General features: G+C 43.3%; 1 protein-coding gene across 1 annotated transcript in view; it reads right to left on the bottom strand.

The window, feature by feature from the left end:
• The window catches only part of MINDY4B (MINDY family member 4B), a 35,962-nt gene extending 31,994 nt beyond the window's left edge, over nt 1-3,968 (bottom strand). Inside the window, exons 1-3 of the mRNA XM_059165241.1 lie at nt 3,862-3,968; nt 3,619-3,646; nt 1,836-2,003 (exon numbers count right to left, since the gene is read on the bottom strand). Coding sequence (XP_059021224.1) covers nt 1,836-2,003; nt 3,619-3,646; nt 3,862-3,968 — 303 coding nt within the window. The remainder of the gene's footprint in view (nt 1-1,835; nt 2,004-3,618; nt 3,647-3,861) is intronic.
• Between the last annotated feature and the right edge of the window lie 21,577 nt (nt 3,969-25,545).

The following is a 25,545-nucleotide window of genomic DNA, read 5'->3' as shown; positions in this document are numbered from 1 at the left end:
ACTGATATAGATCCCTGGCCTTTCTCTTTTTTCATAGAAAAGGTAGTCTAATTTCCAGATGCTTGTAAATTCAAAAATGATGGTCCCCATAGAAATTCATTACAGAGCCAGGAAGACATTCTAATTAAAGATGGTTTGTCAAAAACATTATCTTTTCTGGTAAAATACAGTTAGGTGCTCTAACTTCTGGTTCTATGGCACAGCATAAGCCAAACGATCACTAACGCTGGAGATTTGGACAGGATCCCACGTTCATTGCCTGTCTTCATTCCCTGAAAGGCGAGCCACTCACTAGATACGTAAGACACGAGCTAAGGCACCATCTGGGGCTGTGAGGTCCATAAGCAGGTGCAGCATCTCATGAGGGCCTGGCTGATCTATCTTCCTGTGACATCTGGTCTTCGAACAGCAGAGGGAAGGTGGATTAAGGCAGAAAGATTTTTGATAATGAGAAAGAACGGTGGGCCTCCCAGTCCGTTTGTACTGTAAATATGACAGGAAAGAGAGTTGCTCCGTGAAGCCAGTGAGGGTATGCATGATGAAAAGGACTGTGGGGGCTTGGTCCTTACACGTGATGATGTTGTATCTGAGGACCATAAGGAAAGGCTGTATCCAGGGTTGGAAATACTGCAGTTAGGGCCAACTCAAAAAGCAGGTGGAGACTGTGTGGTTTGCCCAGCAGAGGTTCCAAGCCCCACTCATCCCTCTCAGCTGGGACCCTGTGTGCAGTGCACGGGCTGTAGAACTGTATGTACATGGCAGGCCTCCTACAACCAACAAGTGTTACTAGTTTTTGCCCAGGTAACCAGGTGACCAGGCTCATCATCCTGGGTGCTTTCTGCAGCTTGCTCAGGTATAGGGCAGGATGTCCTCAGGAAGAAGTGCTTCTTCCAGTTCTTTTTTTTAGGGCCTGTAGGAAAAGTCTCTGCCCGAGGCTTTAGGATACAGCATGCAAGTTCAAGGGTCAGGGTGAAGGTCCGGAGAAGAAATTGTCCTGAGTCTCACTATGGTTGAGAGAACTATCTTGGAGGCAATCCAGTCGAAGGGATCCCTCACTCTAGCTGTTCCTTTCCTCCTAGCTTGACCCAGGGCTTATCCTCCCCAGTTCCCAATCATGCCTCTTTGACCTTGACAGTTGGGCCTTCGGACCATTGCCAAGGTGTTGGCTCCAGCCCTGGCCTGTTTGACCCAATGAGATACTGCTAGTTCACCTGTTAGCTGGGTCTCTGCCTCAGCCCTCTGCCTCCACCCATCAAGTGTGGAATTGAGCAAATGGTCCCCGGGACCAGGAGTTTCCAGATCCACTTGAATAACCTCAGTGTCAGGTTTTTTTCACATCTGCTGGCTCGTTGGCAGCCGCAGAAAACATTTCCTGAGATCAGCTCCTTGAACACCGCTATTTCAGAGAGAAAGAGGACCAGGTCTGGCCCTGGTGCCCCACCTCTCCCTGACCCTGCCAGCAAGGACAGAGCCTGCCTCACCCAGCAACTCGGCTTCCTGCGCAGTTGTTGGCAGCACTCGTCACCTGCCCTATCTTACCTTATATAATGATTTATTTGAACTTAACTCCCTCACTCCCTCAAAGTTAATTGGCAGACCAAGGAAGTGAATAGAGACACTCTCTGAGTTTGGGAATGAAAGATTGTAACATCACCGACGTCCTTGAAAAATAGCATAAATAAGTCATTTTAATTATAGTCTCCTTTTACCAATAACCACCGTCTGTAGTCTTATCTTCGATAATACTCTCCCATGACAGCAGATAAGATTCCCCAGCCTTGTTGTTTGGAGAAGATTACGTTTCCTTTCATGTTTAATTGACAAGCTATACTTACCGTGGCCATTGCTAGGGAGATGGGAAAGCCGCCTGATTTTGAAGAGATGATAGGGAGTTTGGGGATAGAACAAAGGCTACTTGATGGCCAATATCCTTGTCCTTTGGGCTGAGGTATTCCCGTTTCAGCTTCAGTTTCATCAGCAGGTGGGTGGTTGCCTTCGTGATTCTGTGTAAAATACCACCAGCAAAAACAAACCAAACAGAGCTGGTGATGTGCTTTTCCCCTCTTCTTTCTTTCTCTCTGAAATAGCGGTGTTCAGAAAATACTGTCTCCCTTTTACAGACATCAGATAAATAGCAGTAAAAGAGGCAGAAAAACCCTTCTGTCTGTGTCAAAGGGGTTTCTCGTAAATTCTACTTGACTGGGAGAGGTTAAATGTAACTATGGAAACATAATTAATGCTATCAAGACATTGACTTGAAATTATGTTTAGAGAAGAATGTAAATGTCACTGTCTCTTGTTTTGAGAAGACAACAATTTATAAACAATGAATCCTTCCAGTCTATACTGGAAGGTCCTCCCCAAGTTGTTCACTTACCACTAATAAGGTCAGATTACCTCCTTTTAATTCTCTTGGATTCCTGCTCCCTAATAAGTGAGTTATAATTTTTTTTTCTTTAAAAAATCCATCTCCTACCTTTAAGGGAAAGAAAATATTTTTGGCTTTTCTTGACTGATTCTTGTGGCGTTTAAATATGTTAGCATCAGGTCTACTTTCAATAATGTTGTGAAACAAATCTGCCCTATCGGTAGCTGAAACATGAAGGAAACGGCCTTCTTTTCTGGATTCCTAGAGGCTAAGATGCTTTCTTATCTCAGAAACACAGCATCCAAATTGCAGACGGCTGTTGGGATATGACACATTCTGTAAATCAAATGGAAAATCTTTGCATTTGTAGTGATGGGTTTCCCTCTCCTTGTATAAAGCGTAACGTGACATTTATTTATTTATTTTTCCTTTCAAAGATTGTTTTATCTTTTGAATATTCTAGTCACCCAAATGGTAGCTATTTCCACTTAATACTTCCAGGACTAAAATGGAAGCATTATCTCCCTGATTCTAATTTAGACTAGGGTTACGAAAGTTTTAGCACAAATAAGGCTTCTGATGACAGGTTACTGGGAGGTAGTTGCTTTAGCATTACAGTTAAAATATTAATAATTCAGTTGTTTGATCATATCATATATTGATGCCAGGAAAATCCCCTTCCTATTGTGCGCTGTGTTTGTTCAGAGATTGAATTAATATCTGAAATACCAAGTTCGTTACCTTGTAACCTTTCCAGGTTACAGGAGATAAAAAAAATCTTTCATCTTCTATCGTATAACAGATTTTAAAATACCTAGTAACACCTGAATTCAGTCACCTTTGCCTTATTTGAAAATGATGAAGGAAAACAGTTTTTCAAAAGCTGAATAAAGATGATAGCGACTTTCAAAATTACTTTTCTTCAGCAACACTGAAACACTTGGATGTCAGAATCTAGTGTTATTTCACAAGTGTAAGAACCTTAGATTCTAATATTACTTTTTTCTAAAATAATAACCATATGGCGCTCTTAATGATGAAAAGTACTTAAAAGTAGGAAGAGATTTTTATGAAAAAGGAAAGCACAAGACAAGATTTCAACGAGCTTTCTAGTTTTATGTGTTCACACGTTAAATGCTGGGTGCCTGAGTAACATTATGTGCATAGAATAAATGCAGATTATGCCATTAATGTGATTGTTGGAAGAAGAAACTAGAAGAAAACACATCGGCTTCGAGAAAAGTAATTACCTGAAGAGTTGTGTTATTGGTTCCTAACCTATAAATGAAAGAGAAAACATCAAGTAAATGACTTACTCTATCCAACCCTCAAACCCCCTCAAACCCAATCTTGCTAGCGAAGACTCTCTCCACAAATGGTTATTCCTGAAGCATCTTAAATGTCAGCCTATAATGGGGACTTCTCATGTAGTGAGCATAAAACACCTGAAATCCCTCTGGTTCTAGAGAAACGAGAAAACAAGCACATCATACCTATGACAACTGAAGATTTGCCGCCATTTGTCAAGAAATGAAATTTTCCTGGTTATCTCTTCCAAATCCAGCTCCCAGGAGCATTGCTCCTGTTCCGAGACTTGCATAGTCCTTTGGGGAAGATGGGGAAATTAAGAAGGGAGTTGTTAGGTAGGGAGAGAGAGGTCGGGTGGTGGGGAAGCGAGACGCTGGCTCTGTGGGCTGGGCCAGCTGGAGGGCCGCCCCGACTTGTGACCAAGGAGAGGACACCACACCACACCATCACTGCTCTGGGCTCAGTGTAAGTCCCTGCTATCAGATCATGACTCAACTTTCATCAGAGGTGGAAGACTTTGTGTATTATTGTTCCCTGTAGAGATATCATGAATGTTTAATCCAAGATGCAGATTTATAAACAAAGGATTGCAATTACTTCTCTGTATCAGAACAATTGAGATAACTTAATTGACGAAGGATACCATCCCGGTGGAATGTGATAGTACTTTAAGCTGTCATGCCTCTGTGGAAATGTTTGAGGTACAGAAAGACTTAGCCAAAAGGGGGCGGGGGCAGGTGTAAACACCATCCTGTTGATATCTAAAAACTGTGTCAACTACTGTTGGATCATATGGAGGCCAAGGAAGACACTGGCCAACAGATGTCTGACACAGAGTTTAGTACACAGAAATCTTACACAGAGTTTGAAGGACTGATTTGATTTTGTTTCAGGGAGAGGCCCCAAATTCTGTCATGTCCTATTGGCTGAAGGAAATGTAGCCACAATAGCTGGCATAATAAAGAATATTCATTGCTGTAATGGTTAATTTTATGTGTCTTCATGTGAGGTTCCAGAAACCGGTTTTTGGTCAAACACCAATCCCAATGTTGCTGGGAAGGGTTTTTTGGTTTTTGCTTTTTTGGATGTGATTAACATTTAAATGGTAGGTTTTAAGGAAAGTGGGTTATACTCCAAAATGTGGTTGGACCTCAACAAATCACCTGATGGCCTTAAGGAAAGAGACTCAAGTCTCCCAAGGAAGAAGGACTCTGCCTCTAGTCGGCCTTCATATTCAAGAGTACATTGTTCACTCTTCCCTGAGTCTCCCTGCAAGGGAAGTGCTCTGCACATTTCAAACTTGTTCTCCTTCACAATCACATAAGTCAGTTCCTTACAATAAAGATCTCTCTCTCTCTCTCTCTTTCTCTCTGGAAAGCCTTGAGTAATACAATAGTATTTAACAAAAACAAATACTGACTACCAGTAAAAGTTTTCTTATCTCTTCGGATTTGGTTGAATATCAGAATTGACCCTAAAGAGGTCATTTTTCTCTTTGAACATTTCTGATCAAGAGTTCTGTAAAATTCTGAGAATGCTGAGAAGTCAGGGCAAAGAGGCGACCTGGATTTACTATGACTAGTGTGGTTGGGACTGAAGGGATTGGTTTTATGTAATATGGCAGAGACCCTGAAACACAGCAAGTCACTAGATAGACCACAGGTCGATTTAGGTGTCCATGGTTTTGCTTTGGACTTCTCTACCTTCAGTTTCTTAAATGAACTTCTGGTGGTTATAGAACCATTTCATATTCACAAGCTTCACATATTCACAAACCTCCATCAGATCATATTTTTATTGTAAACGTAATGGGCACAAATAATTCCTTTCTTATCTTCCTTCTCTAACCATAAATCCTCTTTTTTAAAGCCTTATTGTCCCCTTTTATAATTTTATAGTATTTAATATCTACTGGGCACTCCCAGTATAGGAAAAAAAATTATGTGATCCTTGCTCTTAAATAATATAATGATGAGAAATGTCTTGGATTTTGCTATTTAGAAAGTCACGTTAAAAAATAAGTTCTGCATCTGCCATTTAAATTGTTTAACAACTCCAAACCAAGAAAGGAGAAGAGCTAAGAAAACCTTTTTCTTTATCTTTTTTGCTTAAATTTAAATTCAATTAATTAACATATAATGTATTATTGGGTTTCAGGGGTACAGGTCTGTGATTCATCAGCTTTATATAATACCCAGTGCTCATTACTACACGTCTTCCCCAAAGTCCATTACCCAGTTACCCCCTTCCTCCACCCCCTCCCCGCCAGCAACCCTCAGGTTGTTTCCTATGATTCAGAGTCTCTTATGGTTTGTCTCCTTCTCTTCTTTCGTCTTGTTTCATTTTTTCCTCTCTTCCCCTATGAGTCTCTGCCTTGTTTCTTAAATGTCACATATCAATGAGATCATAAGAAAGCCCTTTCCTTAAGAATCATTAAATCTGCGTTTTGTTTGTTTGTTTTTGTTGTTTGTGTCTCTGTCCTTCTTTTGAAACAATTCTATAAAGGTAGAAGCATAAATCCCAGCGAACAGACAACTTAACCAGTAAACTGTTCTGTTGCGTTTAATAAACACATTTTGAGTATTTCCTGTATCAGAGGCACTTGGAAGAGCCATGGTGAGTAAGATGAGGTTCCTGCTCTCTCTAGTGGTGGAAACAGACACACAGAGAGAGGAAAATGCTGTGTACACAGGCTCAGCGGGCTATGGGTGCCCAAGACATAGGCAGGAAAGCCGACTGGGTAACAAGGTGGCCTTTGGGCCCAGAGGGCTCAGTTTTGAAGCATGGCTTCATCTCTTGGAACTGTATGGCTTTTGGACAAGTTATTTAACCTCTCTGTGCCTCAGTTTATTCATCTGTGAAGTGGGGATACTTTCGTATTTTTACCATATGAAGACTTCAAATCTCTGAGAACAGTATGCCACTCCACTTGTTTAGACCGGACTTATCTTCCCGTTATTTGATCCCCTGAAGTGGAATGCCTGAACCCAACGATATGGTCATTTCCAAAGATTTCTGATACATATTTCAAACTTTCTTCATTGTTGGTGAGCAGCCAACAGCAGCCCTCTTACTCCTTTCACTCTCTAATTGGAATTCATGGTTCTGCTCTTTTAAATAAAGCACTGCCTTTATTTCCTTACCATTCTCTCCCTTTTCGGTTGGATATTGATAAGGGCTCTATAGATGGAAAGGGCTGGCCTTTGGAATACACCAAGAGTCCAGAATGTGATTCAGCCATATCCAGAGGAAACCATGCCGCCTCTTAGGCCATTTTGTCAAGACTCAGAGCAGGAGGCCTGAGTGTAAGAAGTGGGATAGAAAGGAAAGATGGCATGGGGGATCCTGGGCCAGGTCGGAAGAACAGGGCAGGAGAAATATGTGGAATTGGGGATTTTCCTTTTCTACATTCTTAGGCTCTTACTCCTACCTCATGGCATGTGAAGTCATCTAAAGAAAGCTCTTGCTCCCAGGCTGTCCCTGCTGAGGCAAAAAATTGGGGCTGATTATGGAGTCTTGGGCAGTAGTAGGTCTGCAGCAGCTCAAGGCAAGAGCAAGAACAGAGCAGGGACAGTGAGGGAGGGGGAAGATTTTATGGCCATGTAGTGGGGGCAGTGGGTGATGGTAGAGGGTCCGAAATCATTCACCCACGAAGGAAGTGTACTAAGTGTAGAAACCTGTGTCTTAATCCTTTTGCTTTCTTTGTTGATAAATTTGAAAAATAATGCCAGTGATTTCATGAGAAAAGCTAGGATCTATTCCAAACTTGGAAATTAGTATATAAAAATGCAATGTGGTTAACATTTGCTATAGTTTCCCAGAAAGCTATGACTGATCTTTACAATCCTTTACTCAATCAGCATTAGAGTCAAATTTGAAAACCTTGGGCTTACAAGCATTTTGACTAGCTTGCAAAATGATCCCCAACCTTTCTCGTTGCTGTTCTCTTATGATGATGCTTCATAAATAGATATCCAGAAGTAAAATTTTAGAAACTTCTGACTTTTTTTTTTTAAACAGAATCTCGTTAGTGTTTAATTAACCTTACCCTTGGAGAGCTCTTCTTTAGGATTAAGTTAAATCCTTTGTGCTTTGATTATCATTCATTTTCCTTAGATCTACTTTCTGTGGAGATGGAAATTTCCTGATGACATTCCTTACTGAAAGAATTCTGCCAATCCCCTGGAAACTAGAAGATGGCTGATACCTTCTCTTTTTGTTCTCGGGTGATGAGATGAGGAGGAGAAAGAGAGTGTTAGGCCCAGTGTCAAATGCTAGGGCCTTCCCGGTGACTTGGTAACCTTGGAAAAGTTAGTCTCTCTGAAATTCATTTGCTGTGGCTCTTTGGCTTAATTCATAAAATCATAATGAATATGACTTATGTGAAAATTCCTAATCTTTAACCAATGTTTTCTTGCCTCCTGTATGTTAAAAACTTTCCTGTAAAACATTTTATCTTTTCATGGCTTTATGTATTTTGAGAGTCACATCATGAGCCTCATGGAGCCAGTAGTCCAAGTCCTAAAGTGAGAAAATCCAGATGTTGGTCCCAACCAGTCCCTCAGTCCACATGGGCTTTGGTTTGTCACTTAGTCACTCATGTGGGGCCCAGTCCTCATCTGGAAGACCTTAAAGGCCAGTGTGGTATAATGGGAAATACATATTTGGTTGTTGTCCCTGGTGTTATGCCCGAGTTTTCGTGTCTGAGAGACCACCAAGGAGCCAATACCGATGCAGTCACACGAGGGTTTATTTGACAAGCTTAAGCGTGGGCCCAAGTATACCCGACACAGCGGAGTAGGGACTTGGAACCCGAGCTTAGTTTAGGCAGGGGTGTTTATGGGTTCCTGTCACTAAAGCAGGGTGGGGTTTCCTGGAACCAAAGCAGGGTTGGGGGTGTCTCTGGAACAAAGCAGGGTGGGGTTTACTAAAGCAGGATGGGGGAAAGTTCAGCCCTTGGACACAGGGGTCTGAGGTGGCTGCGGAGCTAAGATGGCTGTACTTATGCTAAGGCTAAACCTGAGGTGGGATGGCCTTGATTTTTCCTCGGCCTCCACACTGGAACAGAGCTCTTAAAAATCCTTGGAATTTCCGGAGTGACAAAGAGTGATGGGACCTCGGTGACTTTCAGCGCCAGCCCCTCACCTACAGGAAGGGGATATGGGTCAGAGAGCAATTGATCACCAATAGCCAATGATTTGATCAATCATACCTGTGTAATGAAACCTCCATAAAGCCCCTAACCATCCGGGGACTAGGAGGGTGACACACCCCAACTCCACTGGGGACAGAGATTCCTGCGCTTGAGACCTTCTGGACCCCCCCATGTACCTCTTCACCTGGATATTCTTTTATATTCTTTATAATAAACTAGTTGATATAAGGAAAGTGCTTCCTGAGTCCTGTGAGTTGGTCTAGCAAATTACTGATCCAACGAGGGGGGTGTGAGAAGCCTCGATTCTAGCCAGTTGGTCAGAATGATCTGATACTTGTGACTGGAGTCTGAAGTGGAAACAGTCTTGTGGAACTGAGCCCTTCAACCCATGGATTCTAACTCTAGATAGTTAGTGCCAGAACTGAATTAATTGTGGGACAACTAGTTCACCTAGTTGGAGAATCGGAGAACAGGATGGTGGGGGTAGGGCCCAGGGGAACTTCTCACTTAGTGTCAAAAACAACTGGGCCAGCTTTTTAAGCATAAGTCAGGTTACTTGGGCAGGAGTTTTTACTCCTTTACTCTATCTATTACTGACAAACAGATTAGGACAGATTTAGCAGATTAAAGCAATGTCCCTTTGTACTCTTTCAGAGTTTCTATGCATCAGGAGCCCAGCCATGGCTATAAGTAGGTTCTCTGCTCAGGGTCTCACAAAACTGCAGTCAAGGTGTTAGCCAGGCCTTCAGCTCCCCTCAAGGTTCAGGGTCCTCTCCCGAGCTCACATAATTGCTCATAATTGCTCTTCCTCGCAATTATAGGACTAGTGTCTTCAAGACTCACAGAAAAGGTTTCTGCAGCTTCAAGTCCTCATCGTGGGGAAAGCCCCAGCTCCCTTATTAACAATTCACTTGATCAGGTTAGGCCCACCCGGAATAATCTCCCTTTTGATTAGCTCAAAGTCCAAACTGATTGGGGACATTGATTACACCTGAAAAAGCCCTTCACCCTTGCTGAATAAGGTAGCATAATCATGGGAGCGATATCCCCTCACCTTTGCCATATTCTGTTGGCTTTTTAGATTGTCTCTTTCTTCTTGTGGGTTTTGGCAGATTGTATCTTTCAAGGAATTGGTCCATTTCATCTAGGTTATCAAATTTGTAAGCATAGGGTTGTTCATAGTTTTCCTTTAGCATCCTCTTAATGTCCGTGGAATCTGTGGTAATGTCCTCTCTTTTATTTCTGAGATTAGCCATTGTGTCCGCTCTCTTTCTTTGCCTGGCTAAACACGTACTGTTTTTTGGGTTTTGTTTTTGTTTTTGTTTTTGTTTTCTTAAGATTCATTTATTTATTTTAGCGAGGGGGTGACTAGGGGCAGAGGGAGAGTGAGGAAGAGTCGAGTCTTTTTTTTCCCCCCCTAAGATTTAATTTACTTATTTGACAGAGAGAGAGCACAAGCAGGGCGAGTGGGAGAGGGAGAAGCAGGCTCTCCACTGAGCAGGGAGCCTGATTCCAGGCTTGATCCCAGGACTCTGGGACCATGACCTGGGCCAAAGGTAGGCACTTAACTGACTAAGTGACTAAGCGACCTAGACGCCATGGAAGGGAGAGTCTTAAGCAGACTATGCTGAGTTCAAAGCCTGAGGTGAGCAAGGCTTGATCTCCAGACCCTGAGGCCACGACCTGAACCAAAACCAAGAGTCTAACCATGTTTAACTGACTGTGCCACCCAGGTGCCCTAAGGGTAGAGACTTAGTGCTTGCATTGATCTTTTCAAAGAACCAGCTTTTGGTTTCATTAATTGTTTTTTCCTATTGGTTTCCTATTTTCAATTGCTCTAATTTTTATTTATTTTCTTCTCCTTACTTTGGATTTAATTTGCTCTTCCTAAATTTCCTAAAGTGGAAACTTAGACTACTGATTTTGGATCTTTCTTCTTTTCTAATATATACATTCAAAGCTATAGATTTCCCTCCAAACATTGCTTTTGCCGCATCCACAGGTTTTGGTAGGTTGTGTTTCATTTTCATTTTGCTCAAAATATTTTTTACTTCTCTTGAGATTTTTTTCTTTGATCCATATGTTATTTAAAGTTGTTTAATCTCTACGTATTTGGGGATTTTCCAGTTATCTTTCTGATACTGGTTTCTAGTTTAATTCTATTGTAGTCTGCGAGCAGACATTATATAATTTTTATTCTTCTAAATTTGTTAAGTTTTTAAACAACTGTAAGAGGTCAACCAGTTAACTGGTGTGTTTTATTGCCCAGAATGTGGTCTAGCTTGGTGAGTGTTCCATATTGGATGAAGCAGTCTATATAGGTTAATTATATCCAGTTAATTGATGGTGTTGTTGAGTTCAACTATGTACTCACTGATTTTTATGCCTGCTAGATCTTTCCATTTCTGAGAGCGAGGTGTTGAAGTTTCCAACTATGATAGTGGTTTCATCTATTTCTCCTTGCAGTTCTATTAGTTTTTCCTTTGCATAGTTTGACACTCTGTTGTTAGGTGCTTACACATTAAGAACTGTCATGTCTTCTTGGAGAATTGGCTCCTATATCATTATGTAATGGCTTTTTAAAATCCCATATTCTGTTGATAAGCAAGTCACAGGTCCCACCAACACTCAAGGGGAGGACATTATATTTGTCGGGGGTGGGGGAATCACCCTAGGGTATATCCACCACAGGTACATGCTGGCAGTTATCTTGGGTCAGTCATTTCACCTATGTGCCTCAGTTTCTACTTTTGTAAAATGGGTATAATAATATTAACCATCTTATTGATTCACTATGAGGATTCCTTAATACCTAAGAAGCATTTAAAATAGTGCCACATAGCAAGTGTTCAATGACTTTTAGCTACTTTTAGGGACAATTGCTCCCAATTTTGGTACTTCTGACCACCTGACTAGGGTTGTTACAAAACTCAGGGGGATGAGACCGCTCTGTTAACTGAAAAACATCACACAGATGAGATGAGTTATTGTTTTAGGGCTTGTCTTCCTCATTCTTTAACGAATAGAGCTTTTCATTTCTTTCCTCTGATTGTGGAATGATACATAATTGTCTCTTGATATTTGTGGACAGAGGGAAGTAGAGGTTGTGTATTGATTTATCTTGTTGGTGTTTTACATCTGCCTGCCCTGAAATATTTTTTATCTTGTTTTAGAGGCTGCTCATGTGTCAGAAAGGTCATGGGGCAGTAAGGAATGAGATATGAGTTCACTGAATCTGCTGTGTGATCATATGCAAGTCACTAACCCTCTCTGGGGCTGAGAAGGTAAAATAAGACATTGGACCACACTATATAATTGCCCGATAACCCCTTCAGTGCTTACCTTCCCTGATCTGGGCCTCATTTGTCCATTCTACCTAACTCCACCTGGAATCTCTTGACTCAGGCCCATGAGCCTTCTTCATTTACAGGCTGTGGTTTTGTAATACTTTGTACCCTCTCATTCGACTTCAGATTACTCAGTTTTCTATGGAACCAAGAAAGCCCCTTCAGAGACAGCAGAATTCATTCTCCGGAATGTAATTCTAGGAACCAGAAGCAAAGTAATGCTAACAACATCAAAATCCAGGCAAAATTAACAGATGCTCCAAGTAATGAACAAGGTGCAGAAAGGTTTTTCATAATGACTGCCTCCGTAGAGTATAAATAGGAATGCTTCCCTTCCCTCCCCGTTTCCCCTCACACCATCTGTTATTTGTGTCAGGCAGTCAGTAATTGCTATATGTGACCCTTGTTGTTGGTAATGGGGACAACACTGTGCATTGCAGTTTTCTTTGCTTTCACCCATCTCCTGGCAGCTGTGGCTATAAGGTTTGTGTCTATCCGAAGATGGTAGATCAGGATTTCCTTGGCCCTTGTAACTAAATATAAACAAATCACTCACCCTCCCTATTGGGAAATAAGTTATAAATAACAAGTCAGAGCAATCTTTCATCAGAGAAGCTGTGGTTACTAGGAGACGGCCCTGCAGTCAGGCTTTCTGTTGTCATTACGTATCCATATGGCATTGAATATAAGCTCAGGCTCTCTGTCTTTGGCCTTTTCCAATAGTTCTTAAGTAGACTGTTCTTGCAAATTATTCAACTCTTTTGGGCATTTTGAGAGATGAAGGCTTGGGTTCTGATTTGGCCTCAGTCATCAGCATACTGTGTGACTTAGGGCAAATTAATTCATTTCTCTGGTCTTAAGTTTAATTCTCAGTAAAAGACATGAGAAAGTTGGCTGGATCTAGGGTTGGCGGATTATGGCCCATAGGCCAACAAATCTGGTCTGCTGTCTGTTTCGGTATGGCTTGTAAGCTGAGAATGGTTTTCACATTTTTCAATGGTTGAAAACAAATGAAAAGAATAATAATATTTCAGGACACAGAATATCATACTACATCATAGTATACTATAAGCAATGTGTAGTTATAAGATGTAACATGCAATAATATATAATAATATGTCATGAAAATCATGATTTTCAAATTTACATCCACAAATAAAGTTTTATCAGAGCACAGCCGCACTCATTGGTTTACTTGTCCCCTGTGATTGCTTTCACACCCTAGCAGAGTTCAGTGGTTGCAACAGAGGCTGTTAAGGCCTGCAAAGCCTAAAAGAATTACTATCTGGCTCTTTACAGAAAAAGTTTGCTGATCCCTGAGCTACATTGTCTCATAGGTCCCTGTAACTCCTTTTTCAAATTGATTGATTCTTTGCACAACTCCCTCTCACCCAGAAAGAAATTCCAGGCTTCAGGTGAACCATGCCTGGGCTGTTCTTAGGGGAAATCTGGTACTTTCCATGAGTCCTACTTGCTACCCTCAGGTGGCCTGAAAAAAACAGACATGTCTGGGCCCAAGATGAGATGGGGTGCTAGACTCTGGTCCTGTCCGCATGCTGGGTCAGCTCAGGCATGGGGACCAGGGTCATGAGCCACAGGTTTGCCCTCAGATTGGGGACAGGTAGTGGTTCCAGATGGAGGATCTGCAGACCTAGTAAAGAGATGGAGTGTTAGGATGTCCCTGCTGTAACGGAGAATCCGAATAGTAGTGGCTTCAACAAACTAGAAGGTCACTGGGCTTTTCCATCAAAGTCCTAGTAACGGATACATTAAAGACATTGACTGATTGCAATCCATAGAATTTATTTGGATCCTGCAAAAAAAAAGTATGAGATAATTAGGGAAATTTAAGCACTGTATGTTTGATAATCATTAAGAATTATTGATCATTTTTTAGGTGTCATAATGGTACAGTGATCATGTTTTGGGGTTTTTTTTTAAGTCCTTATTTTGAGGTCCATACTAAAATGAAGTGATGTGATGTCTGAAATTTGCCTCAAAATAAACCAGTTGGGGAGAGTTGAAAGTGGGTGATGTATAGATTAAAAAAAAAAAAATTGGTCAGGACGTGGTAGCTGAAAATGTGTAAGAGGTTCAGAAGGGTATCTTATATTACTTTCTCTAATCATAGACATATTTGAAGCTTTCCATAATGAAAGTTGAAAATACTTCATGTTCATAACCAGTGATTAAAAATTTGTACTTAAATAGGAATTTGGTCCATGAAAAATTTCACACAACTGCCAAAAGTGTATAATTACAGCCATTGTAGATGTGTTTATAATAGAAATACTTAGAAACAAGTTTTCCTATGAGAAAAAGAAATACCTTGGGGAAAAATGGTTGTGTTAAAAGTTCCTAGCATTTAAAAATTTCAATTGATGGAATACATTTTATTAATAAAATTTTTATTGATTAAACATCATTTGAAAGTTTAAAGTAGATAAATAAAGAAGACATAGAAATTATCCCTAATTCTCCAGTCAAGTCAACTTTTTTTTTTTTAGTTTTTAGCAAGTGCATCAATCATGGAAACATTTACCATTTGTTGGGTGCCTACTATGATACTGTGCATGATACATGGAAATTTATTATTTCTTCACTATAACTGTCATAAAACTATTGCTTGGACTTGAAAATATATCTGGGTTCCCAGTGATTAGTATAGTGGCTTTTTAATCATCTGGCATCAGGGCTTCAGGACACAGACATCTCAATTTTGTGGCCCTGCCATCCTCATGCTTGGCTTGCATCTCATAGTCCAGCATGGCTGCCTCACTTCCTGCCATTAACTCTGCATTCCAGAGTGCAGGAGAGGGGGAAAAAAGCTAAAGGACATGTTTAAGGGCATGACACAGAATTTGCACATGTCACTTCTGCTTCTCTTCCACAGGTCAGAATTGTGTGGCTACTAATTGGAAGAGAGGTTAGAAGTGTAATCCTTAGCTGGGCAACCATTCATTGTCTTGGGAATATTTTAAGTACACAGTAAGGAGAGAGTAACTGTTGGGGCACGTGGATGTATATATTTATGTTTACATTATGTTTGTACACAAACTCTAGGAGTCTCGCTCTTTATCTGAGTTTATTTTTTTTGCTTTCCCTCTCCTCCATCAGTATTCTGACCCCTCCTCCCCTTTTCCTTACCTTCTTGTAAACAGCTTGGTGTGGGAACCCATGTGACCACATTCCTTCAGGTCTGGTGGTTCTGATCCAGACACCCACTCACCTATTGTGCCTGCGTTCCTGTCCATGCAGTCACCCGGCCCCTCCTACACCCACACCCGCCATCACATATTTGGTTTTATAGTTCAGGATGCATGGGTTTGTAGTCCTTCTGCCTTCATTTAGCCCGTATGTAACCTGGGGCAGATCAGCTAAGCTTTATAAGCCTCATCTTCATATGGAAGAGAGCATCACTGCCTCACAGGAAAGAGCCCTTGCTTAGCCTACCTTATGTGATAAGTGAGGATGTGAAGAGTCAGAAGGAAGTGACAGGGCTTTTGAAAGAAAAAGCCGCATTACTGTTAAGTAATGTGTGGAGGGAACCCTGGCACTCTGTACTGTTCCTGAATGTGATCATGCTAACCTCGCAGAGGAAGCCCCTAGGAGCTGAGTGTCTGCACGGGACCACATCCCAGTCATAACTGGATGATTCCAACTTAGAATCTTGTCCCAAATTGGCTTGATCATTTGTTTTTGGAAACATGACTTTGGCCTCAAGGGTCAGCTGATCATGATGGAGTCCTCTTAGTGGCCAAGGTCTGCAGGTACTTTTTAAATCTGTGGGGTCCTAGAGTTTTCTCTGAGTCCTGGAAGTCATCAAGTCTTTGTATTCTGTGATATACCTTATTTCTTCAATACATTTTCTTGGCTGATATTTGTTAGAGGAGTTTCTCTGACAAGAACCTTGAGCTAAGCAATTAAATTTTAGCAAAATTTGGCAAAATTTAACACTTCGTGCCCTCATCTTAAAAATCTGTGCCCTTTTGGGACGCCTGGGTGGCTCAGTTGGTTAAGCGGCTGCCTTCGGCTCAGGTCATGATCCCAGCGTCCTGGGATCGAGTCCCACATCGGGCTCCTTGCTTGGCGGGGACCCTGCTTCTCCCTCTGCCTCTGCCTGCCACTCTGTCTGCCTGTGCTTGCTCTCGCTTCTCTCTCTATGACAAATAAATAAATAAAATCTTTAAAAAAAAAAAATCTGTGCCCTTTTGAAAGGTACATTACGGTTTCTTCCTGCTGCCATGCTTTTTCCCATCAAAATTAGCCATTAGAAAAGACTCCAACGGCAATCATCGACACTGAAAACATGTGAGTTTTTGGATATCTACCTCCCCTCCAGTGACCACGTTATCCTTAATTGTAATTACATTAAAAAACATACTTTTCTCCAGTAAAGGGATTTGATGTATCAGGAAAGAGTGAGGTGGACTTCCTGGAAAAAGGGCAGATCTTTCCTCTACTTGAGATTGGACTGCACAGGTGGCTGCTGGGATTGCTTGTGTGCTCAAGCACATGAGTGTGTCCCCATACGGGCACACTTTCACGCCGCACTGCGTGATCACCAGAGGCAGGCTTAGCTACCTGGCTTTGGAAGACCTGCCTCCTCATGTGTTTCCTGGGAGATTTCTGCTTCCCTCTGAAGCCCCTCTCAAGCATCTAGACCTCCTGTTGTGGCTACTCCCAGAGGGCCTCTCTGACCTGTGGGCCCTGCCTCTGAGGCTCCAGTCTTGCGTTCCGTCCTTTCAATCCGATCCTCACCCACCTCCTGACATTTGGGTGGCTCACCGGTGGTACAATAGAACACCCTTTCATCAGACACTTGTTAAAAATGACAGGAGACATTTTATTCAAGTTATTGCAGTAAGGGAAATAGACTGAGATCAACTCTTGAGTACGGCAAAGACAACTGGTTCCTCACTCCTCACATTTGACCAATCACTGAACCCCAATTTACTTTGCCTCATAAACATTTCTGCATCCCTCCACTGCCTGAGGCAGCCTCTCTTCTCCTGGGTGAGTTTCTGTAAATGTTCTTGGTTGACCGGTCTCTGTTTCAATCCCTCCTCCACAGGCCTTAGTAGGTACTTACACTACCCTTCGGTAGTGTAAGTCCACCTGTGCCATTTCTCGTCAGAAATGGTAGGACTGCCAGCCCACAAGGCCATTCCCTGGAGTCTGTGCTTGCTTCCTCCATGCCATCTCTAGGCAGCTGACCTCCCATGGACTCCCAGCACTCTCCACACTGCCGCCACCAGATAGATCTAATCAGCACTGTACATGCCTTCTCGGGCTGTTACCTCAGCTTGTTAAACCAGTGCAATCCTCCCTCCCTTCAGCGGCTGGAAGAAACCTCAGCTAAAGGCAGTGATTAATTTGACTTGGACTCTGGAACAGTTACAGTTCACAAGGTGCTAAAGACACAATTTTAATCTTTCTGAGCAAGGGGTAGATTTTGAGGTGCCCTCCCCAGAAACTTCCAATTTCCCTAGGGAGCCTTTTTAAGAAAAATGGAAAGTAGTACTAATATGAAGGAGAAGAAAAACAAGGGGAGAAGAAACCTCAAAGATCAGATGAGCAAGGGATACCGATGGCCTTAAATACTGACTGTCCACCTTCTTGTCTTTCTGGTCTGCATGGAGGAACCTCACACAGAAGACTCCCAAATGCCCACGATGTGGGACCACTGGGCTACGGCCAGTCCTAAGATGCTCTGTCACCCTCATGCCACTGAAGTCTATGCTTGCAAGGAGGTGTCGCCCGGCCTGGCAGTTCTGTGCCCTCAAGAAGAGCTGGATTCCTTTGAGTCGTTGGCTGTTTTAGCCGTGAGGGATCCTAGAGATCCTCATTCATGTCATGAGTAATCCAGCCGTGGACTGAATTCTGACTCTACAGAATGTGAGTTAGGGATCGTTCTGGATGCGTTGATATGACATTGACAGGAGCTAATACACCGTGAGGCTTCTCCTTTTGGGTTGGAGAAGATAATTTTGTAGCTGGGTATCTGGAGAGGAGAGAAAAGGGTCTTGTGACAGGAGAGACGGCAAGCACTTGTGTCATGCTCAGCGTGTGGGTCTGGGTTTGCGATTTCTTGGAAGATAGGTGACATCCCAGACGCAAACAAGGCTGGTTGGGAAAGCAGATGACAACATGTGCAACAGAGTGGAGGAGGGGCTCTTCTCCATCCCCACCCCGACTCTGTCACAGACCTCAGTGCATTCTGGATCCTTAGGGTGGCTGGGTAGCCTTCACGGAACAATCCCTTTGCTTTGGGAAAATAATCTCCTCACCGAGGCCTGGGAGGCGAGGAGGCTGTGAGCTGCCTTGGTGTGGACAAACTTGTTCCTGAGGAAACAGAACTTAGACACTCCCAGAATGAAATGGAGGGCTGTGGGAGACAGGGCGGAAAGCAATGCCTTGGTTCTTTATTTGGCCGGGGGCTATTAAGAGCCATCAAAATTTGGAAATGAAATCCAGTGTGATTATATTTATGTTCATCTACTGGGAAGTCTGCAGACCCTTAAATTAGTTTCAGATAAGCACACAAAGGTCAGGAAAAGTTAGGTGGGATCCAGTCTCACGGGACTGGTGAGAGCAGGAGTTTGGGCTTGAACCAAGTTTCTCCCCACCCTCAACAAGCTGGCTTAACTTGAATTCACTTCTAGAGAAAATGATCTGTATCTAAGCAGCACCATTGTATCTGTGATTTTTGAAAACTGATTTAAGTTCTAAGAACAGGGTCTATGTCCTGTGCTGCTCTTTCCAATAGGATCTATGGCTAAAGTTTAATCATTATCTCATAAATCATCTGACTCATTCCTTAGAATAGACAACATCTTCTCTCGTGTGTTGTGGGCAGTTGTTGGCAAAGGATTGGGAAGACGTGGCAGTCTAATAGACCTCATATCTCAAAAACATCACTCCCTTCAAAATGAAGGCTTGTGGGTCCTGGTAGATTTATGGTTAGATGGAAACCCAGAAGAGGTACATGCAAGACGGTGGGGAGTGGACTCAGTTTAGTGACTCCAACAAAGATTAAAAGCAGTCAACTTGGGGTTCCTGGGTGGCACAGTCAATTAAGCTTTGAACTCGTGGTTTCCACTCAGGTCATGATCTCAGGGTCACGAGACAGATCCCTGCATCAAGCTCTGTGCTGAGTGTGGAATCTGCTTGAGACTCTCTCTCTCTCCCTCAAATAAATAAATAAATCTTTAAAAAAAAAAAAAAAAAAAAAAGGAAGAAGAAGAGGCAGTCAGCTTTTTCTGGAACAAAATGAAGGGTTGAAAATTGACCATAGTCATTCAACAAATATTTATCAAGTGTTTAAAGCATGTCAGGGGTTGTTGTTCTAAGGGCCAGGGATTCAGCAGGGGACAACACAGAACTGATTTAAAGTGAAAGCATGTTGAAGATGGGGTTTTATATACGTATATATTTTTATTTATTTATTTATTTATTTATTTATTTTGGAGAGAGAGAGAGAGAGAGAGAGGAGAGAGTACATGCACATAAATGTGTGCCAGTGGGTGGGGGGAAGGGCAGAGGGAAAAGGAGAGAGAAATCCCAAGCAGGCTCCACACCCAGGGCAAAGCCTGACCAGAGGCTTGATCTTATGACTTTCAGATCATGACCTGAGCCAAAATCAAGAGTTGGCCACTCATCCAACTGAACCACTAGCTGCCCCTGGGATGAGTTTATATTTTATTTATGTCTCTCCTTAATGGCCTCATAGTCCTAGGATGATGGATAGTCTTGGATTTGTAAAATTTGTGTGGCACCTTGCAACTTCTAAAGTAGTATACAATTCACCAAGCTTGAAATGGAAGTAGAAGAGGTAAGTAAATAACTTTAGAAAATTTAAAAATCATTGAAACCCAAAACCCAACAGAAATAAGTCTAGTTACGAGGCTAGAGCATCCATGCTTGAAATGCTAGACACAGCAACAAGTGAGCCACAAATGTGCCTTCCGGCTTTCCAGTGACAAACCTATGGTGGCCGATGGTACCACTGAAACAAATAAAAAGCCACCGCTCATTGGCAGAGGCACAATGAATTCTAGTATTCAGACCAGAAAGACATTTCTCTAAGAATCTCCAAAAAACGGGCTACTCTGTGGCTGAGCTACAGAACTACTTTAACAAGCGAAACGCCACACGGATGAGACGGCAGAGCTGTCACCTTGAATTGGGCAGCTGTCTTTGTGAGTTCCGACTGCATCTCCAGGCCAGAGCTAGGGGCCAGGATGCCCATGGTAAGTCAGTCCCTGCAGCTTTGTTCAGTGGATATTAAACACACGGGAAAGGTGTGGCCATCGATCTTGCATGTGTTTCATGAGATAAAGAACTTTAATGTGATTCACAGAATAGCTGGAAGCAAGGCAGGAGGGAGATAAGAAGGCTTGACGTTAGCTTCTTGCAGAGAAATGTGTGTTGGTAAACATAATCAGAACAATCTCGGCACAGGCTGCTTTGCACCCCAGCTCCTTCTGTACGTGGAGGCTTGGCCATAGGGCTCTGTGAAGTGAGGGGAGACCAGAGAAAGGAGGCAAACAGTTAGTCATGTTGGAGTAGCATGAATAAATCTAGAAATGAAACTGCTTTGCCTAGTCAGTAAAAATCATCAAGTGCTTTTTTTTTTCTTTTTTTTCTTTCTTTCTTTCCTTTTTTTTTTTTTTTTTTAAGGAACTGCTGTTCAGTCGACTGGGATGTCTGTGAATGAGATACAGAAAAAAGTTAAACTGCGTCTCCATGCCTTTCTTTCAGGGTCCTCTCTCTGATTTTGGAACACAGTAAAATGGGTTAGGATTGATGGTCAGGCGTAAAGCAAGAAACGAGACGAAAAGACTCCAAGGAGTAAAGATTACTACAGAGGATACAAAATCACATAAGCAACCATGGTGGGTAGTTTTGGGGTACCTGCCAAATTCACTTACTCTCCCGATAGAACGCCCCCGACACAGCACACGCATGTGTACACGCGCAGGCTCCCGGCAGCTGTGACCCCTCCCTCTCACACTTCCCCTGTGGGGAGCGCAGGTGGACATCTGCTCGAGGGAGTGGGTCCTGAGGGGCTCTCACTCTCTTGCTTAAGGTGTTTTAAGTGGGTTTTTGTTTTTCATATTAAATGCTCCCTGATTAAGATACTAAGGAAAATAGGAAAGTTTTCTCTCCTTTGATGTAAAGAAGAGAGGATTTGTGGTATGGCATAAATATATTTTATATTTATGTATTTGAGAAAGGAAATAGCAAGTATATGGGGGGGTCAGGTGTGAAGTGTGCTAATAAAAAAAGATATATCTGGAGCAAAGAGCTTCCAGTTTAGTGCTGATGTGTGTGGAGGGATAGTTCGTTGTTTCTCTCCACTGTGTTTTTCTGCTCCCCTGTGCTCACTTCATTTCTTCACCTGTGCTCCAGAAACCTCTGCCCAGTCCAATGCATAAGCTTTGGGAAAAGGGGATGACTATGGTGAACTTAAAAATTGATGTTTGATTCCATAGTCACTAGTGTAGGTGTGAAACGGAGTCTGAGACATTCCTGTGGAATATGTTTGCTTTTGCCTTCAAACTAGCTAGAAAATTCCTAGGGTTGGGGATGGGTGAGAGGGGCAGAGGAGGTACTGCTAGGTTAAACCTAGAATGTGTGCTGGAGCAAGTACCATCTTCTTCCAGCACCAGAGAGCATCGGGGAAACTTGAGTTGTGGGCAGTTGTCATCTTATTGCCGTCCAGGTGAAGCCCAAGATGACAACGGGGAGCAGGTCCCCCACCAACAGACCTGTAGGAGGGACACTCTTCTGGGCCCCAAGACTTCACTAAGGCTTTGTCTGACCCAGACTGTAGAAAAATATCCCTCTTCCAAGTACCCTGACCCCTCAGGAAGAAGAGAATGAGGGGAAGTGGTAGTGTGGAGGGGAAAATGGCTGCCTGACTAACCTTCATGGAGGTGGAACTGCCTTCCCCACTCTTTCAGGCACACTGAAGAATTTTATTTGGCATTCTTCAATTAGTTCTTTACCATTTTGTGAAAATTGAAACTCTAGGATAATTGTTGATATTTTTGGTGATTAATGTAGTCAAGGAATGTCCCTGGATTAGCTTGAGTTTTTTACTGGCACACTTAAAAACTCTGTCTTTAATAATAAATTAAAGCCTTAAAAATAAAATAAAGGTAGAGAGTCTTGAAGGTTATTCTTCTCTGCCCTCAACAAAAGATCTTTTCACATGTTTTTTTCTCATTCTTTTTACATTTCCTCCCCACAATCCCCAGTGCCTTATAGACGGCTAGATCCATTGTAGATGCAAGATAAAATGGTTTGGACTAGATGAAAAAGGGTTTATTAATTGTCTTTAGAAAAGAATCCTATATCAGGTTATCAGCATAAGCAAAGTGTTCATTTCCTCTTTAGAGATTTAGGCAGAGGGTTCACTCTCTGGTCTGCATTTCAGTGGATGGTGGATAATGTGGCCACCAGCCACAGCTTCCTAGAGGACAGGGACACACAGAGAAGTAGGGCGAAGAGAGCCACTCTGGGGCAGGAAACAAGTGCACGCACCAGCTTCTCTTGGGGTTTCTGGCCTGGGATGTGCAACACACACCATCCTCCATTATACTTGGCTAACTACAAGGATAGTAATGTAAGTGCAAATCGGTGAGCTGTGGCATCCTGGAATCCATACCTGGGTATTAGATACCATAAGCTTTTTTGCTGAGGTACAGCCCCTGGCAAATGGGAACCCAGGGAGAAGCAGGTGCAGAGGGAGCTGCGGTAAACACCCCGACTGCGTGTTTCTGTAGGGCGTGCGCTCAAACTACTTGAGGCGCCCAGGCCAGCACTTCAAGCACCTGCTGCCCAAGCCAAATGGAGGACAGAGGGGGCAGAAGCTAGTGGGAGCCCCCAGGTCTTCCTTTCCTCCAGGATTAGATTCATGGCCCTCAGGGGAGGACACATCTACCATTCTGTTTACTCTGAGAGCAGATCCAAACCCCTCACATCAAGATTCTAACAAAGAAACATAATCCTTTAAGACACTTGACTTTTAATTGTTGGCTGGTTTTCACAACAACACAGTTATTCCCGCAGCGTCTCTACAACCATTGTCTGATGCTGTCCTTTAGGCCCTGCAGGAAACACGCTGGAGATTTCTGACTTGGGTCATCCCCCACACAACCTCAGACTCATTCAGACTTTCTTAATAGGCCCAGCAGCTCTGAGTGAGTCACTGGAGGTGTATCTGGTTCTCTCAGGGGAAGTGGCACGTCGGGGGTGGGAAGGGTCATAATGTCTATAAATCAGAGTATAAATTTATTAAGTTTACGGCAGCATTTTTATGAGCATTTTATCTCAAGGTGTTTCCTGAGGGGGAATTTCATCCCAAAAGCCAGGGTGCCATGCCTGCCCAGGCTTTCTCTCTCTAGTTTTAAGGAACAGGTGCCTGTTTCTCTAAACTGACCTACATGGCTTTGTCCCTTGTTCCTTAGAGGGGAGGGCTTATCTGCTGAACAACCCAACAGCCCTGAACCAGGAATGACTGTCACATTGAAAAGGGTTCCAAACTGGAGTGCCCCCAGATCAAACACCGAGCACCCGAACAGTGCGGGCTCTAAATCTCTAAAGAGAAGGGATCAGGAACAGCAATCACTTAGAAAAACAGGGCAGATGGCTTGGGGCTGGTCTTGAAGAAACATTTCTAGAACAACCGTGTTTTTACCTGTACTGCATTTAACTGGAAGGGAAGAGGTTGAGAACCACTGAGTGAGAGGTTAAAGCTCCCTGTTCCCTCTACCCCTCAGAGTCTCTCCCTTTCCTCTTGGTCAGGTCTCCATCAGTAAATGGTCTCGACCAATGTCCACCTTCATGGCGAGTCATGCTTGCCTTGAAGCTGGTACACCCCATGGCTCCCAAGGCCAACCCAGCCTCCCTCTGCCAGGGTTGGGAGAGGGAAGCTCCTCACCCCACCCAGCCTGTCCCAAAAAGTGGGCAGAGAGAGGGGAGAGAGGTGCCCTAAGATGGTATAATGAACTGATCAGCTTTGAATGCTCGCAAAGTGACTTAGAGCTGCCGCCCTGAAAGACGTCTGGTGGACTGCAAAGTGCACAGAGGTGAGGGGCCCTCCTCCTCCTTGCAGCACCACCTGTCTGTCTGCACGTGATCTGGAAGCTTCCCCGCACGGCAATGCACATGTCTTGCATGGTCAGTGCAGGGTGTACTCTGAAGGACTTGGGATGGCTTTCCTAGCCGCTTACCATCCTTTCCCCCAGTGTGATAAGTACTGATACTCTCTGAGTGAGGGTGTCTGCACACACGTGGAAAGGAGCCCCAACTGGCCTAGCCTCGGAGCTGTGTTTGCAGCCCCGAAGCCAGCAGGGGGCCCCGCGTCCCCGAGAGAATGTGAGCCTGCCGGCTGCCACCTGGGGAAAGAGGTCGGACACCGCATAATGAGCATCATTCCCTGGCGTCTTTGATCCTCACAGAACCACAAAAAGAAGTCCTGTCCAGCTCGCTCTTCTAAAGGTTACGCAGGCCACTGTGACCACACATTTCATCTGAGACAAGAGAGGGAGACAACGTGAGTGCACTCTTCTGAGGACCCAGATTGTATCCTGTTTTATTGTTGTGTGCGGCACAATTTCAGGGATCGGCAGCCCTGCCTCTACTTCCCGCCCAGGGACTATTGTTAGTTTGCCTATTAGGTTCTCATTAGATTTTCAGCCGCTGCTCCGAGTTTTCTTTTTGTGCAGAACAGAGAACAACCAGGGACTTGTTTCCTAAAGAAGAAAGCTTGGTGTTAGAAGTTTTTCAAACCTTTGAGAAGAGAGGGAGGTCAAATGAGAATGCGGGGACCTGGCCTTCTGGGATCTCAGGCCAATTACCCACTTCGGGGAAGGTCCTTGTGCCTTCCTGCCTGCTCCCAGCCCCAATGTTTCTGTGTTTAACTGTTGCATGAAGCCTTCCAGCACCGGCTCCACTGGCCTGCGCTAAAATAATCATCCCCTTCATCACTACACTGACCTATGGGTCTTCTAGAAACTCTCCAGGTATCGGGCGCCTGCATAGCTCAGTCGGTTATGCATCTAACTCCTGGTTTCAGCTCAGGTCAAGATCTCAGGCTCTAGAGATCGAGCCCTACATCAGGCTCTGCACTGAGTACAGAGTCTGCTTGAGATTCTGTCTGGCCCCTTCCCCACTAAAAATAAATAAATAAATAAATATTTTTAAAACCTTCTCCAGGTATATTTCCTGAATGAAGGCATAGGGACAGGCATCTGGAAACTAACTTTGTGTTCTGATGTCAGCCTGTGGGCACAGATCACCATCAGAGCAATTTACTCACCAGGGATACAAATAGTCGTTTGTTTCTAATAAATTGT

This window comes from Mustela lutreola, chromosome 2, assembly GCF_030435805.1.
Source record: "Mustela lutreola isolate mMusLut2 chromosome 2, mMusLut2.pri, whole genome shotgun sequence".
Taxonomy (NCBI): Eukaryota; Metazoa; Chordata; class Mammalia; order Carnivora; family Mustelidae; genus Mustela; species Mustela lutreola.
The sequence above is the reverse complement of the archived record's forward strand: the minus strand, read 5'-3'. Positions and strand labels throughout refer to the sequence as shown.